This window comes from Corvus brachyrhynchos, unplaced genomic scaffold (genome assembly GCF_000691975.1).
Source record: "Corvus brachyrhynchos isolate BGI_N302 unplaced genomic scaffold, ASM69197v1 scaffold94, whole genome shotgun sequence".
In the NCBI taxonomy this organism is placed as follows: domain Eukaryota; kingdom Metazoa; phylum Chordata; class Aves; order Passeriformes; family Corvidae; genus Corvus; species Corvus brachyrhynchos.
This window is the reverse complement of record NW_008238330.1, coordinates 5,912,255-5,927,068: the sequence shown is the minus strand read 5'-3', so window position 1 is coordinate 5,927,068 and position 14,814 is coordinate 5,912,255. Positions and strand designations below refer to the sequence as shown.

At 40.3% G+C, this 14,814-nt stretch overlaps 1 protein-coding gene across 32 annotated transcripts in view; it reads right to left on the bottom strand.

The window, feature by feature from the left end:
• The window catches only part of ARPP21 (cAMP regulated phosphoprotein 21), a 142,677-nt gene that overhangs the window by 29,985 nt on the left and 97,878 nt on the right, over positions 1-14,814 (bottom strand). For 26 of the 32 annotated variants that reach the window (XM_017734664.1, XM_017734666.1, XM_017734667.1 and 23 more), the window contains 3 exons: positions 14,751-14,814; positions 14,104-14,109; positions 7,017-7,143 (listed from right to left, as the gene is read on the bottom strand). In XM_017734664.1, the coding sequence (XP_017590153.1) occupies positions 7,017-7,143; positions 14,104-14,109; positions 14,751-14,814 (197 nt within the window). Of the gene's footprint in view, positions 1-7,016; positions 7,144-8,691; positions 9,126-14,103; positions 14,110-14,750 lie in introns of those variants that run through there. The other 6 variants (XM_017734672.1, XM_017734692.1, XM_017734693.1 and 3 more) reach the window with 2 other exon arrangements.

Genomic DNA, 14,814 nt, shown 5'->3' with positions numbered 1-14,814 from the left:
GAGTGAGCCACAACAGAGAACAGGACCTGGGAAGAGGTGAAAAACTATTTGGAGAGGTATCACATATCCTTGCCTGTTGCTAAGGAAACCAGCTGCTTTCTTTGGGAAGACTCAAGGGCTGCCTCCTTCACACACCCATACTATCAGCATTATTTCAACTTGCAAACAAACCGAGGAGAACTTTAAACAATTGCTCACTTGCTATATACATTCATACATTCTATGTAACTACCATCAGTAAGTCAAAATAAAAATATCCTTGCAATTGAGGAGGGACGCTGTTCATGTGGGTAGTTTAGGCAAACAATAAGAGCCAGTGACAAAGGCTGAACAAAATTCAGGTAAAGGCGCTGGGACTTTTTAACATACCACGACTGGTCAGCAGAACAGCTTCAGTTACTGCCACATTATTCTTGAGTTCCTCTGCCCTAACACTGAACACATGCTGTGGGCCCTTCCTCTGGCATACTCACAATTCTTCTACTGCATCCCAGTCTAAGTAAGTGTCCTGTTCTATTGAGTTTTACAACTGCAAAATGTGCTTCGATTCTTAAATCCTCAATCAATAGCAACTGTGAGGCAAAAGCTCTCCCCACTCCTCCTTCCCGCAGTGCAGATCTCTGGTGTACGTTCAGAATATTTTTTCCATTATTAGCTGAGACCCAAAAGCCCTCCACTTCTGCATCCTGTTCCATGCTTTCATCTGCAGAATAGTTACACAAAACTGAGCCCCAAAGCCTACAGACCTACTGTGAGCAGCATGCCTGAAGCAGAGCTGGAGGTGGCCTCTGCCCTTCCAGAGGGGCCTTCTAGCATTTCTGTCAGTGGTGGAGCTCCACTAGTTCTACCAATGGCAGGATGGTATCAGAAAAAGAAAAAGAAAAAAAGATGAAATCTGCCTTTGCTCTCAAGGACTACAATATAAACCTCTCAATTATTCAGTGCTGGAAAATTCCACCGCAAGAAGTGGGAGCGCTGCACATTGATCCAACACAGAATTAGCAACAGAGATGATGTATGGCTCTTTTTGGCAAAGCAAAGGCAGAAATACAAAGATTCTTTGTAGACATTGTTGAATACCTTAGAGTGTTACCTACATTTTCGTGTGGCCTCTGCAGTTTTTACAGAGGCTATTTTGAAGTTCTATCTGCTGTACAACACTGTTAGAAATCTTTTCTCTCTCTGTTGTTCCTGTACATTAACTGACATGAGACTAACACATTCTCTAAAACAAAATTAAAATTAAAAAAGTTGTATTTTACAGTGAAACGCTAGAAACGCTGTCAGAAATGACTTAAATTTTAATTAGTATTAGAGAAGTTGAACACAATTTGTGAAGCCTTGACAGAAAACCAGAAATAAGCACCTGTCTTAAGACTTTTCTAGATGCTGAACCTACCAGTGTTCTCTTCCCTCAATATTTGCTCTCTCCTGGTATGAATGCTGAATAATTAAACAAGTCATCTGAGGAAGAAAAAAGCTTTTTGACAAAGTGATTTCACCTTTTAATTTTCAGAATCAGATATGCTGTAGGAAGTGTGATAGTATGAATGCTGCTATTAATTTAAATTACAGATATTCTGTAAAGCTGAATGCTGGTTCAGTACTGGTGCAGCATTATTGTATAATGTCAGAAAGACAAATGGATTTAGTGTTTTTAAGACCAGAAATTGAAAAAATTTTAAGCCCTAGTCCTGACTCTTTCAGGAAGCTTCTCAAAAAATCTTGAATGAAATATTCAGTCACAGAATCCTCCTCCAGCACTAGGAGGAATGAAATCCAGAGCACAAAACCTCAGCTAGCATGGGCTGAGACATCCTGTTTAAATGGAAGCATGCTTGTAGGTAAAGCTCTAAGTTTCTGGGCAATTTAAACATAAAATACTTGAACAGAATGTACTGATATCGGTGTGGATCACTTCAAGTTCACGAGTTTGAACTTAGTCCAACCTAAACTGCTGCAAACTCCTTCTTGATCTAGTCATACTATCTCACAAAATTCTTTTAAATTTCAAGGCCTTCCACCAATATTAATGAGCATAGCACCACACTTGAGTATCTGTACAGTAGGGCTCTGTCCCTCCCATTCCTGTCAAGCCTCTGTAAAAATGAGATGCACCCCCCTTGCAATGCTTTTCAGGAGCAGTAATATCTGCTGAAAAAATAGCATTGAACACCGATGGACACCTTCCATACAAACCTGTTTCAATAGCACAGCAAGCAATTACTGTTAGAGAAATAGTTTCTTCAGATAATTACATACTTAAAAATTGAAGTTGTTTATGTTTATATAAGCAGAGAAATTATAGACAGAATTATGCAAACAAATCCATCATGGACCATGAGCTCCTGTCAGGTTGCTAATGAAGGTAGAAAGCAGCAATCTTTCTTCATAAGGTTCTCTAATGACCATGATAACAAACCAATTTTTTTTTTTAGTGCTGCACATTTCCCTTCCCCCATTTTTTTCCCACTAAGTATCAGTTTATAGTGACAAATGCTTTCAGATGACAAAGAGGATGAAAGAGACTTGAAGTTAACACTCTTCAATTATGCTGACACTGAAATGATTAAATTAAGCAAAAATTCAGTATTTCATTGTCTATTTGTCTCTGATTCCTACCTAAACAAATTTATGGACTCTGTTGAAGTACATTTTGTCTTCACTTTGAATTTGCTTGAGAGATGCATTAAAGAGACAATTACCTCTTCTACCTTACTGGAATCTGTAAATGCTTATAATACTGTACTCCATCAGGAACCTTTCCTTCAAGACAACCCTTGCTGTTTACAGAAGATCCATGCATACTGATTAAGAAAGGATTGTACATCCAGACAGTGCTCAGATATATACTTTCCTCACAAAAGGACTTTCTTTGCCTACTGCACACAAACAAATATATTGCTTTTAGGAAAAAAATAGAGAGATTTCCTATGCTCTCTGAGTCTTCTCATGATATCTGAGCCCTGAAAGGTTATAACGGCAGTATTTGTTGATTCTTGAATGTAGGAGAAATCCTAAAATCATTACATTCATTGCCAGAATTACAGAACAACAAATTATGTCAAATAGCATCTTAATTTTGTCTGGATATATTATAGTGTAAACTTTTGGCAGGAAAACTTACTATCAGAGTACTATGTATCTTAGCTTTAATCTCCTCAAAAGATTATTTCATTGCTGATGCAAAACACACTTCACAGACTTTTACTTTACAACTGTGTGATAAATCAAGCTAACAGCCTCTTAGAACTAGGCCCAAGCAAGAAGATAAATATTATTTTATCCATAAAATTTCTGTTGTACTCTGAAATTATCTGGAACATGAGGAAAACATACAACAATGAACCAGAGAAGGAAAAAAAAAAATGCAATTTGTTGCAGCTTGTTCATTTGTGAACAGCAATAAGAACAGTTCCATACCCGAAGATAATACTCATATATTTATCCAGCTCGTATTTATGAAACACTTCAGAGATGAAAAATCCTCAAAGTGCTCAGCATTTGCTAAAATGGAAGAAAATAGAGACGCAGATATAAAATAACATATTGCTGATTTCTTCTATCGTGAGAAAATAGAAATAATTACTGATTTATCATCAATATGTCTCTATTTTTCTACTCAGACAGCAACTAGGATCAGTCTATCAAAATAGAGATAATTACTGAAGAATTAAATACTGATGATGCCAGACGTGCAATTTACAGAGTACTGCGAGATGTGAATACAGAAATAGTATTTTCTTCCATGTGCTTACAAAACTGGGCACTTCACAGTGTCACCTGTTATGGAGCGCAGAAATTAGTAACAGCAACATACCCAAATGGTTTGAAAAATGAGCATACTGGTTTTGAGAATACCTGCCTGAACACACCTTAAGAATCCACCTATGACGTCCTACATCATAGCCATGGTGTGACAGACACCAGCTCAACCCTGGCCCCACCCAATGGCAACACGTTGAAAAACTTTGCACTGAGCAGCTCTGAACACAAAAACAGTGCAGAAGCAGCATAATGAAGAAGAGCAACAATGGCATGAGTGAAACAAAAATATTCCTGTTTACAGTGATACCACATTTTGGCTTGAATAGAAATGAACATAATTCAAATGGCAGAGGTTTGTACAAAATCTTCATGGATGACACTGATTGTACTAGGCTTCTGCCAGAAATAGGTCACTTAGGTTCTCACATAAGCCAGCACTTAGGCAAATAAAAAAAAAAAAGGTAAATAAACACACAAAATATTTTCAGCCTTCTCTCCAAATGATTTATTGCTGCCAGAGCTCTAATCTAATTTTAGGTGAGCTCATCTTTTTTTCTGCCCTGGAGCCATTTTAACTCAATATTGCTCTCCTTCCAGAGCCACGAGAGAGTACAGGCTCCCTCAGCCACTACAGATGCTGTGCTGACATTTTACTTTAGCTGTTTGCTGTAAAAGTCATCAATATCGCTTCACTCCTGAAGAGACCTTTTCTAACAAAAATGAAAACAAATTGCTGGCATTAGATCAAACTTTGACCTCTGCATCCCAAAGCGGCGAAAGTAAGATCTGAACTCCTAGTTGTTGCTTTGAGAGCTTCCAAAAGCTCCTCCAAGCAGGCAAACTTTTTATTTTAATAAAATATTTCCTGAGCTGCCAGGCTGAGGCTGCCTCCTTGCTCCCGCTGCCGTAGGAGCCAGCCGGCAGGGCCAGCAGCCAGCTGGGCTCCTGTGGGCCTGCCTGCAGCGCAGCCGTCCTCTCTCCAAAGCAGCAGCAAGTGATGTGAGGTCTTTGGGGAAACCATTTCAGAAATCATCTTTTCATCTGCCTCCTTCCCATCTGTTCGCCCTTCCCACCCTCAGTAGTCCTGTACTACACTCTGTTTCACCAACACCATTTTCCTTCATATCTTCTTTTTCTGGCCCCTTGTTATCCCTGGCTCCTCACATGCTGATCTGAAGCTAAGGCTGTGTGGGAAGGAAAACTGAAGTCTGAAACACTTGTGGATTGCTCTTTTCTGGTCATACACAGCTCTTTGTTTTCCAAATACCAAGAGATGCAGTAAATCTGAACGATCCTTACACCACCTCCAAGAAAAGATCTGTAGGCAACTGCAAGCTGCTTCCTGCCACACTTAGCACATGCTGGGACCGTGGCTAGGGGGAAGGATGTATCAGAGGCCAAAGGGATGAACCAGCTCGCAAAATTGTTCTCAGCCATGTCTTAAGATCTGAGAATAGCTACACACTTAAAATCATCGCCACAGCAGGGAGCCTAAACTGTAGACACAATGTTTTCATTTTTAAACAAGAGATAAAAATAATGCTTCCAACTGAGCAGGCAGCTGAAAGAGCAAATTGCAGGAAAAGATTGATGTGCTACATATTTTACACAAACTCCTTGACTCATGTTTTCCAAACATGTAAGGAAAATGATGCAGTAAACACTGAAACAAATTTAGCATTTGCATCTCTGCATTGTCCATACTCACACATAACAGCTCCTGTGCCACAATATATCTTTAAAACTAGGATTTTCTGATGATCACACAGCTGCATCTTCTCCAGAACATCACTCATGTACTTCAGACCATCTCTTGTGCATATCACCTACCATAATCTCCACTAGGCTATGGCTGTAGCATTTAACTGATAAATATGGTTTTATAACACAGTAGATACAGATAACGTCATATAAGTTGATTTGCACTTTGTTTCAAAGATCCACTATACAGAGATAATAAATATGGTACCAGACTGTCAGGCAGGAGAAGCTAGAAGAGACAGATGACCTTTGTGCAATACTTCACCCTCCTCTCTCTCAGGAATGTATAATACGAAGGTATGAAAGCAGACACAGTCAGTCACCACTGACACCGACCAAAATGTCACCAATTTTATTAGAACACAGAGCAGCATAAAAAAAAAGAAGTAATGAATTGCTTAGTTATAGCTGTGTTTGCTGTGTCTTCGTCTCCCTGAGCGCCTGAGAGAGTGGAACAAAATTGCCAGCAGTCACATTACGGAGATAGGTTGACAAGCTGGATGACCCCATAAGTCTTGTTCACATCTCATGTCTGGGCTCTTGACTTGCATCTTAAATGACTTTCATATCAAGGCTTTTGCAGGGAATCTGCTTTGCCATTCTAAAGGGTTTTTGCCAAACCGAGATTGAACGATGAAAACTTTGTCCTACCTGGCACATCTCAAAAAACAAAATCCTCCCCTCCACCTCATCCCCCTACACCTGGAGTTACTGTTTGAGACACCCTATGAGGGAAGGTATGCACTAAAGAAACAGACAGCAACTTAAATAAACAAATCTCAAACACCAGAATCGTTTATTCCCTTGAAATGCGACGACTCCTTCACAACCACAATTCCTACTCTCCCCCAACACACACCAGCCCAGCTCTCCCTCTGTCCCTCTTACTCTGGAGTCATCCAGGGTGGCATGACACAGCAGGAAAAGAGACCGGTTCACTGTGAGACCTGCTACTCACTCTCTTACAGTGTAACGGCCCCCCTTCCAGCCGCACGGCGCTGCGGGCAGCTGTCCCCACGGCCACCAACCACACACAGCCTTGCTGCTCCTCGGGCCCAGGGACAGCACAACGTGGTGGAACACACCCAGAAGTGGCCCCTTCTGCATCATCGCGCACCTGTCTGCTACGCCGGGTGATACAAACATGTGAGGATTTGCCATGACGAAGGGCAACCACAATGGCTGGCTTGAACGTGCGCTGTGACTGCTCACACCAGCTCCCTCTCAGCTCTCTCTGTGCCCAGCCACATGCAGCATGGACACTGAGGACACAGCATGCAGGACAGCATGGATGGAGGATGCAACATCTGCTCTTCCACTGCTTGGGATGTCCAAGCAAAAGGTTTCTCAATTTGCAATTTTCAGTGTATTTTCAAACAGAACAGCAACCAGCTTTCCCCACTGCTGTTCAGTTAAAACACAACCAACAGGTTTCATCTGCAAAGGCACTGTGAGCAGCTGAGGAAATGAGTACCAGATGTACATACCTGCTTGCTGGGCAGTCTGGGCGATCTGTTGACTCCGCTGTGCGTTGTACTGAACTGAGGCAATGGGTCTGTACTGCTGAGTTGTTGAGGTAGGGTACTGACCAGATGGGTAATAATACACTGGCATCTGCAAAGAAAGAGAACAGTAAACTCTAGAGATCAAAGATTCATAAAATAGAACAGAACACGGAGGGGGGAGCAAGAGTTCAAGTCAAGCATATTAGTGGGGTAACACTAATCAAGAGAAGAGGTTTGCCTCCTGTCTATTCAAGAATTGCTGCTTGCTTTTGGCCAGGAAAAGGGCTATCAGTGCCCACATTTCATTACAGATACTTTAAGAAACAGGAGGAAAAGAAAAAGAATTTTAATTGAAAGAGAAAAAACCAGAAAGGATTAATAAAAAACTACATGTGTATACCAAAGAAAAAATATCACCATAATGTTTTATCACAGTAAAATGTCAAAAGATGCAGGAAAATGGATGCAAACACCACCTTCCATATCAACATAACACATACAGACAGCACGTTGAACCATTAAATGAACTCTGGAGGAAATGGTCCAGTCAAAGCAAGGAATGGCCTGGAGTACAAATACGTAGAAACAAAATGGAGAGCAAAATGGAGTGTGTGCACCCTTAACACTTGTAAGAAACAATTATCAAATTGATGCTTCTGATTAACAGCTACATCCCTCCTTACAGAAACATTTCCCTCTAAAGCCCTTCTCGCACTTGGGGTGAAAACAATTACAGTTCAAAACACAATCATAGCTGTTTTCTTGCAGGAGCTGACGGTAGGCATCAAGTCAGCAAGTTCTGCTAGATGGGCTTATTTTTTTCTATTATTATTGTTGTTACAAAGCAACATGTACCACATCTCCTTATCACACAGGTGAACATGAAAGTTTGAGGGTGACTGGAGCAAAAGATTTTTCCTATACATGTCACACCACTGTTACTGAGACATTTGAGCTAAACAGCTTTCAACTGACCCTTCACAAGTTCAAAGCTCTCAAAATTTTTCATTTTCAGCTGTCAGGGATGCTGTAGGCATCTGATAGAGTTTGGCAGAGTATGGTATGAACAGACTGCAGAGGGACAAAGGCTTGGAAGAACATTGCTTCTCTCACAATTTCTGCCACAGCTGTCAGCATTTCTTAATAAATCATACTATTTTTTTCTCACTTTGTGTGTAGCATTTATACTACACAGACATATGCATGGAGTCAGACCAAATGCTTTTATATTTTTCATGCAAAAACAAGAACTATTTTTGTGACTTTTATTTGCCTGATACAGATCACTCAACCTGATCACCCATACAGTTGGCAGAGTAAAGGTAACTACATCCTAAAGGTAACTACTGGTAGGACATTGTAAGAGAGATCAGAAATTTTTCTTGGAAATTCTCCAATGCTAGATGAGGAAAAAAATGGCATAGACACAAAAGACTAGGTGAGAATAGGCTATGGATGGCTACTTGGGCAAGTAGAAGCCTACTGAATGAGTAACTGTGGTGGGAGAAGGATTTAGGATTAACAAAGCTGGACTGGGTGGTGTTGCTGAAGTTAACCCCACAGACCAACTGACAGTCAGTAGCATCTGTCAATCAAGAGGCCGAACACCCATTCATTCTTCAAGGTCTACTGATTTTCTTTTTAATTTAATTTTTTCCCCTCCCTCTGGTAATATCAGCCTGATTCAAACAAGTATGAGAAAAACAAGGTTTTGACTGGAAAATGTTGTAAGGTATCCTCCCTCCAGACAATACCAAGTGACACCTAATGGCTGCTGCTGGCCCTCAAGCCATTTGTTTTGTTAGTGACTAATGTAACAAAAACAAAATGCCTTTGTAGAATGGACACCACCACTATGAATTTGTTTCTCTGCAAAGAAAAGCCACAAGGAATAGGAAAGTGGACCCAAACATTTAAGGCGCAAAATTATTCTTTAAGCATCATAGCAGTGTAAACTGTGGATCAGGAGAGTTTAGTGTGATGAACTCATCTCATGGACAGCTGATTGTTCTCAGCGACACTCTACTACAGGAGGCTTGAAAGAAATGAGATTCACTCTAAGTCAAGTCAATGCAAATAGTTGATCCAGCCCTGGAGCAGGGGAACAGAATAGACAACATTTCAAATATTCTTTATTTTCTATTACTATATTCTACAAACTAAAGAATATTAAACCGCTGTGGAAACACTCACTTCTCCTCCCAGCAGCTTAATCTCACTTAAAGGATTTATTTGATTTAACCCAACTTCTTCATTTTCCTGGTGCAGACAAGCCCCTAGATATTTAAAAATACATAAGCATTTGACAACAATGAGAATTATTTCTTGGGAAATGATTGTATAGGTATTAACCTTGAAACATAACCTCAAGAATCTATGTTTTGAAGTCAGGTTTATAGTTGAACATGCTGAGCACAAAACCAAATATGTACACTGAAGCATACACTTATTTATTTTTACCACACACATAAAATCTCGGTGTTAGTCAAAGGGTTGTCTCCCTTTCTCTCATTTTCTCAATTCATTGGAGTGCATTTGTTATGCAACCCACTTAAAAGTTTATGAGAGTGCAATCTATCAGCATGAAAAAAATGCTAGTAGTAGAAGAGTAAAAAAAATTATTTTACTTATAAAGATTAATGCATGAATTAGCCAGTAGTGATGAACACATGACACAAAAAGAAGAGGTTTGGATTTTGGTAGGTTTTGTTGTTTTGGTTTTTTGTGTGTGTGTGTTTTGTCGTTGCTGTTTTGGGGTTTGTTTGTTTGTTTTTGGTTTGGTGGGAGGGGTTCTGTTGTTTTTTTTTTTTAAAGCTCAGACATTAAAAGAAGGGCTTAGTTTAAAATATAGACATGGTCTAAAATAGGTCTTTTATGCTTGACGGGCTTGGAAGGATCCATTCTCATTTATCTTGAATACATCTCTGTGTCAGCAGCTGAAACGTTATTTTTCCTTTCTGATTCTACTTTGGTGAACAGTGGAATTAGAGGGATCAGAGATAACAAGTATCACTTACATCATCTACTCTGATCCTCTTGAATTTTTTAGTTTCTCATCACATCAGTGTTACTAACACCTTTACTTCTGTGCTCTTCAACAAAAAACATTACATTTCTGTAGCAGCCTACCAACACGCCAAATTATACTTGAATTGCATTCCCATGCGAAATGCACAATCAAACCTTCAGCCTTTTGCTTGTATAACATTTTATTTACAGAACCAGGAAGTTTCCACAGCATTAACAAGCATGCCAATGCAGCTATATGGTTACCCTAAAAATAAAATAAATTTACCAAAAAAATGTGCTTCTAAGACCATAACCTAAATAATTGCCACCTTCTTTAGTCTAAAAGCATAGTTTTTTGATCTTAATCGTCGACACTGTGAAAAATAATTTTTAGTAAGATTTTTAATCATTACCTTGTTTGTAGGCTGACCATTCCACCATGTTCTACTTTTTCTCTCATATACAACGCTTTAATTTAAATTGTAACAGGACTGGGCAAATCACTTCAGAGACACTCATGAAATGGCACAGAGAGACATGACTTTTTTTCTCTTCCTAATGTGCTTTGTCCCCAGATGATATGTAGAGACTCAGTGCAGTATTGGCTTTCTGCTTTGTTCTGTCCACACACAGTCTGGAACCCATGATGAGGCTGGGTGTCTCTATGGCTGCTCTCTAGCAGCACCCATGAAATTCAATGGTATTCATTGTTTATTTCACATTTTTAGGATGATTTTACTTTCATAAACTGCCTCCCTACTGGCTTATATCTTGATTCAGCCATTGGATTGGTATTCTACCTTCTCTTAACACTGCTGATATCCAGTAAGGTTTGGACTGGCACCTTCATCCAGATGCTGACACCATTGCTAATGCAACTGTTACAGTCGCATAAATGGGAGTGAAGAAGACAAGAGAAACCCCAGTGATGCATGGACACATGAAGGTACCATTTCTTCCCAATATCTAACTGACAGGGATCAGTCATTCCTCAAGGCTTTTTCTCTACCTCCCTGCCCCCTCTGTAATAATTACAGTAACAGGTAACAAAAAATAATGACTTGTAAGATGTCGTCCAATATAATTTTCAAAGATCATCAAAGAAAGCCCCGCTCATTTGCAGTGACTCCCCAGCCTTCTTCATAACAAGTTTCCTGGAGGAGACATGCTGTGAATAAAGATTTTGTCTTAGGGTAACTACAGACTCACGGAGCAGGCTTCTGCAAAGAGACAGCTAAAATTAATGATGACACAAAATTAATTCAGGTGAAAAATCCCTCAACATGTTAATTACATCTCCAGGCCTCTCCAAGAATTCATGCCATCTCACTTTTGGATATCACTTTTCCAGAAAGAATGAGTCAGAGATGAAAATAACTTTTAAGGGAGGATATCTTTTCCCACTAACATAATACTTGCATTTTTTCCACTTCTTCATTTGCAGAGGCAAAGACAGGCACCACTGATAAAGTACTACAAAGCAGAATGCGGACCCTTGTTAAAGTATTGGGCCCATAAGCGCTACAGAAAAACCATCAGAAAGAGAAGAAAATTGAAAATAAAGAAAGCAAACATATGTTCGATATTCATGACAGAAAGCAAACAAGCGTTTGCTGCTAGAGGTCCCTTTAGCAAACCCAGAGTAATGGTTGGGTCTTGGGCTGGTTTTTTTCTTTTTCCAATTGGCTGAACAAAGAGAAAGCCTTATTTTTGATTTATTAAATCATGATTCTGTTAAGCTGCAGAACACCTGTGATGAAAGAAGAAGCAAAAAGAAATGTAAAGGATTCTCTCACCACTTAGGCATGTCATGTCAAACTCAGCCTGCTTCTGCTTTAATACAGACTGGGAGAAAGAATCTTGGAGAGCAGCTGTAGAGCCACATTTAACTGAACTTTAATAGAAAAGCTAGTAATTTAAATGCAGTACCATCGGGTGTGTAGGAGAGTTTCTTTCTCCCCCTTTCACCTCCCGAAGGAAATTATCATACTCACAGGATCTCCACCCAGGTTTTCACTGCTATTTTCCAACAGCATACAGGGTACCACAGCCAACCTTATCAGCAATGCATTTACAGGAACTAATTAGCCATTAATGTCATGCCTCTTTTATACTGGTATAAATTCAATAGCAACATTTAAGATATAAGAGTGCTTTTACATTGATTGCATTGCATTGATTAATGCATCACATAATGTTTTCCTTCCATTAGCATCCTTATTGCTTTCTTTTTTTCCCAGAGCCTGCCTCAGACCACCTGCTTTGGTGTCTGAGAGCAGCCTTACTACTGCATCTGAGCCCCAAAGAGTAACAACAGCTGACTCAGACAATAGCCACTGCCACAGTGAAGCTGTGCCATGGGCAGGACAAGGATTTGGAATCTACATGCCATGTACAGAAAACAGTGCTCTAAGGCTAGAAGAACTACTATTTTCCAAGGAATCACTCTTATCTTTTTATAGGAGGGATCCCCTATTTGCCGTACATGTGCTGCATGTAGTTATCCAAACCACTGTGCCACAATCTAGGACTGAAGTGAAAGAATTAAAACTTGAAATGTCAATCAGAAGCTCCCGTCTGTGTGTGCAGATGCAGAGAGGGGCTGCCCTCCCTCCTTTCTAGCAGACCAAGGCCACTGTGCTTTCAAGGGATAGGGGCATGGGCAGCAGCCACTAAACCCTGCCAGGCCCTCTTCCACAGGTATCTGACAAGGATTTTTTGGAACAGCAACAAGCTGGAGATGGATGATGTCTGCAGAAGCAGAGGAAACTGTCAGCACTGCATTTCTCACCTTTCTACACACCCCCGAGGACAAACCATTCCCCAGTAGAACAACTGAAGTTGTTGCAAAGCCAAAAGATATTTTTCCGCTGTCAGTAACTTTCCACTTTGTTAAAACGTAGGAAGAAAGCAGGTGGGGTATGGACAGAGACACAGTGACCACTAAATGCACCAGTACTGTACTGGTCCTACAGCAGACTGTACATGAAAAGGCACCTCCTCATCACTTGTCCTCTGAAGAAGTTAATCCGCCTCCCAGTAGCACCAGAGCAAGGATTAACTTGGAAAACAGCTCCACCAAGCAACACTACACCGTGCTGAGTGAAAACCCTGCACCCTGCTGCGCACGCAAGGGTGAAATCCAACACTCCCACTGCAAGGCTCAGCCAGGGGCAGGAGCTGTGGCCAAACCCGCCCAAAGCAGCCTATGCCACGTCAACCGAGGCGGGTCTAGCAGAGACCCCAGGGCGAGCTGCACATCTGGTCTCACCCGAGGGGGTGAGGAGGTGGCGTGGGGTCTCTGTCAGGACAGGCAGCACCATCCTGCAGCCCCCTCAACTCCCACAGCAAACGCTGGCCAGCAGAGCTGGGAAACACATCAGTGCCTGCTGTGGTGGCAGCCTGGAAAATGGAGATGCTCACATTTACCTAGTTCACTAGAAGTGTCATGAGGTTTGACTAAAGGATGCTGGAAAACACTGGGGGTTGTACATGAGGACCAAAGCCTGGACAGCCTCTACTTACGAGACACAATCTAGATGGGAAGATGGACTCATCAGGGAATTTTGCTCTTTAGGTCATTTTTTTTCCTCCCAAATTTTAAAAAAACACAAAACCTGCTACATTTGGCAAACTGTGAAATATTTTTCTAGCAATATTTTTCTAGCAATATTTCCAATTTTTTGTAAAAGAAATCACATTATATTGAACTTCAGCTCCTTCAAACTTGTGTTTGGCAAGCCTTCTCCTGGAAAAAATAGCTGCACATTTTTTAACAGAAATTATGGATTGCAAAACCCTCTATGGGATGTCAGAATCCAGGAGTCCTCAGATTTCTTTTATTGTTATTTAGTGATCTAATTAAGTAGATCCTTAGCCCACTTAAAACACTGTAACAGCGAAAATTTTTCATTCCTATGGCAATGCAGAATCCCATTAATAAGCACAACTGGAGATTTTAAGTAAGAAGCAATAAACAAAAAAAATCCACCAAAAAACAACCCCCAACCAGTAGGGTTTACAATACATTTACATTAAAAGAAATGGTGAAATTTTTTACCTTATTCTTGTATTTTTAATTCCAAGGGATAAAATGAAAACAATAAAAATGCTATTAATAACATTTAAAGTAGAATTTAAATGAAGTTATTTATAATTGGATAAAAGAAATTTGTCTTTTTAATGTGTATGCCTTGAAAATTGGCCAGAAAGTCATCTGTGCATTTTACTTTTTGACAGTAATCACTTTCAATATTCCGTAAAGGTACCCAGGAGACAAGCAGAGATGTTTGGCAGTGAACAGTAAAACATAATCAGTCTTCAGGAAGACAGTTAAAATTACTGATCTGTGACACCTCACATGTTCAAGTCAATTAAATATGATTAACGACTACCTGGGCTGATGTGCACATTGCTCTTTTGGTATATGTACAGAGAAAAAGGAGTATGGGCATTTACTCACCCTCCTCCTTCATATTCATGTGCAGATGTGTCATGGAGTACAAACATATGTTCAGAAAATGTTTTGAGGAGAGGCAAGGCATTGATGAAACCCAGGAAACAACAGAGCCTTTGCAAGTTTCCTGCCACCTAAAGACCTGCTAAACTTTTACTGGGGAAAAAATAAAAAATATCTGGAATGTTTATATTCCCTTCCTGATGTTACAAAGAGCACCGTGCCGAAGTGGCAGCAGAGGTTTTGCCTACCTGAGCAGGTGGCGGTGGCTGTTGCACAAAGCCCTGGGGCGGCGGCGGCTGCAGCACTTGCTGG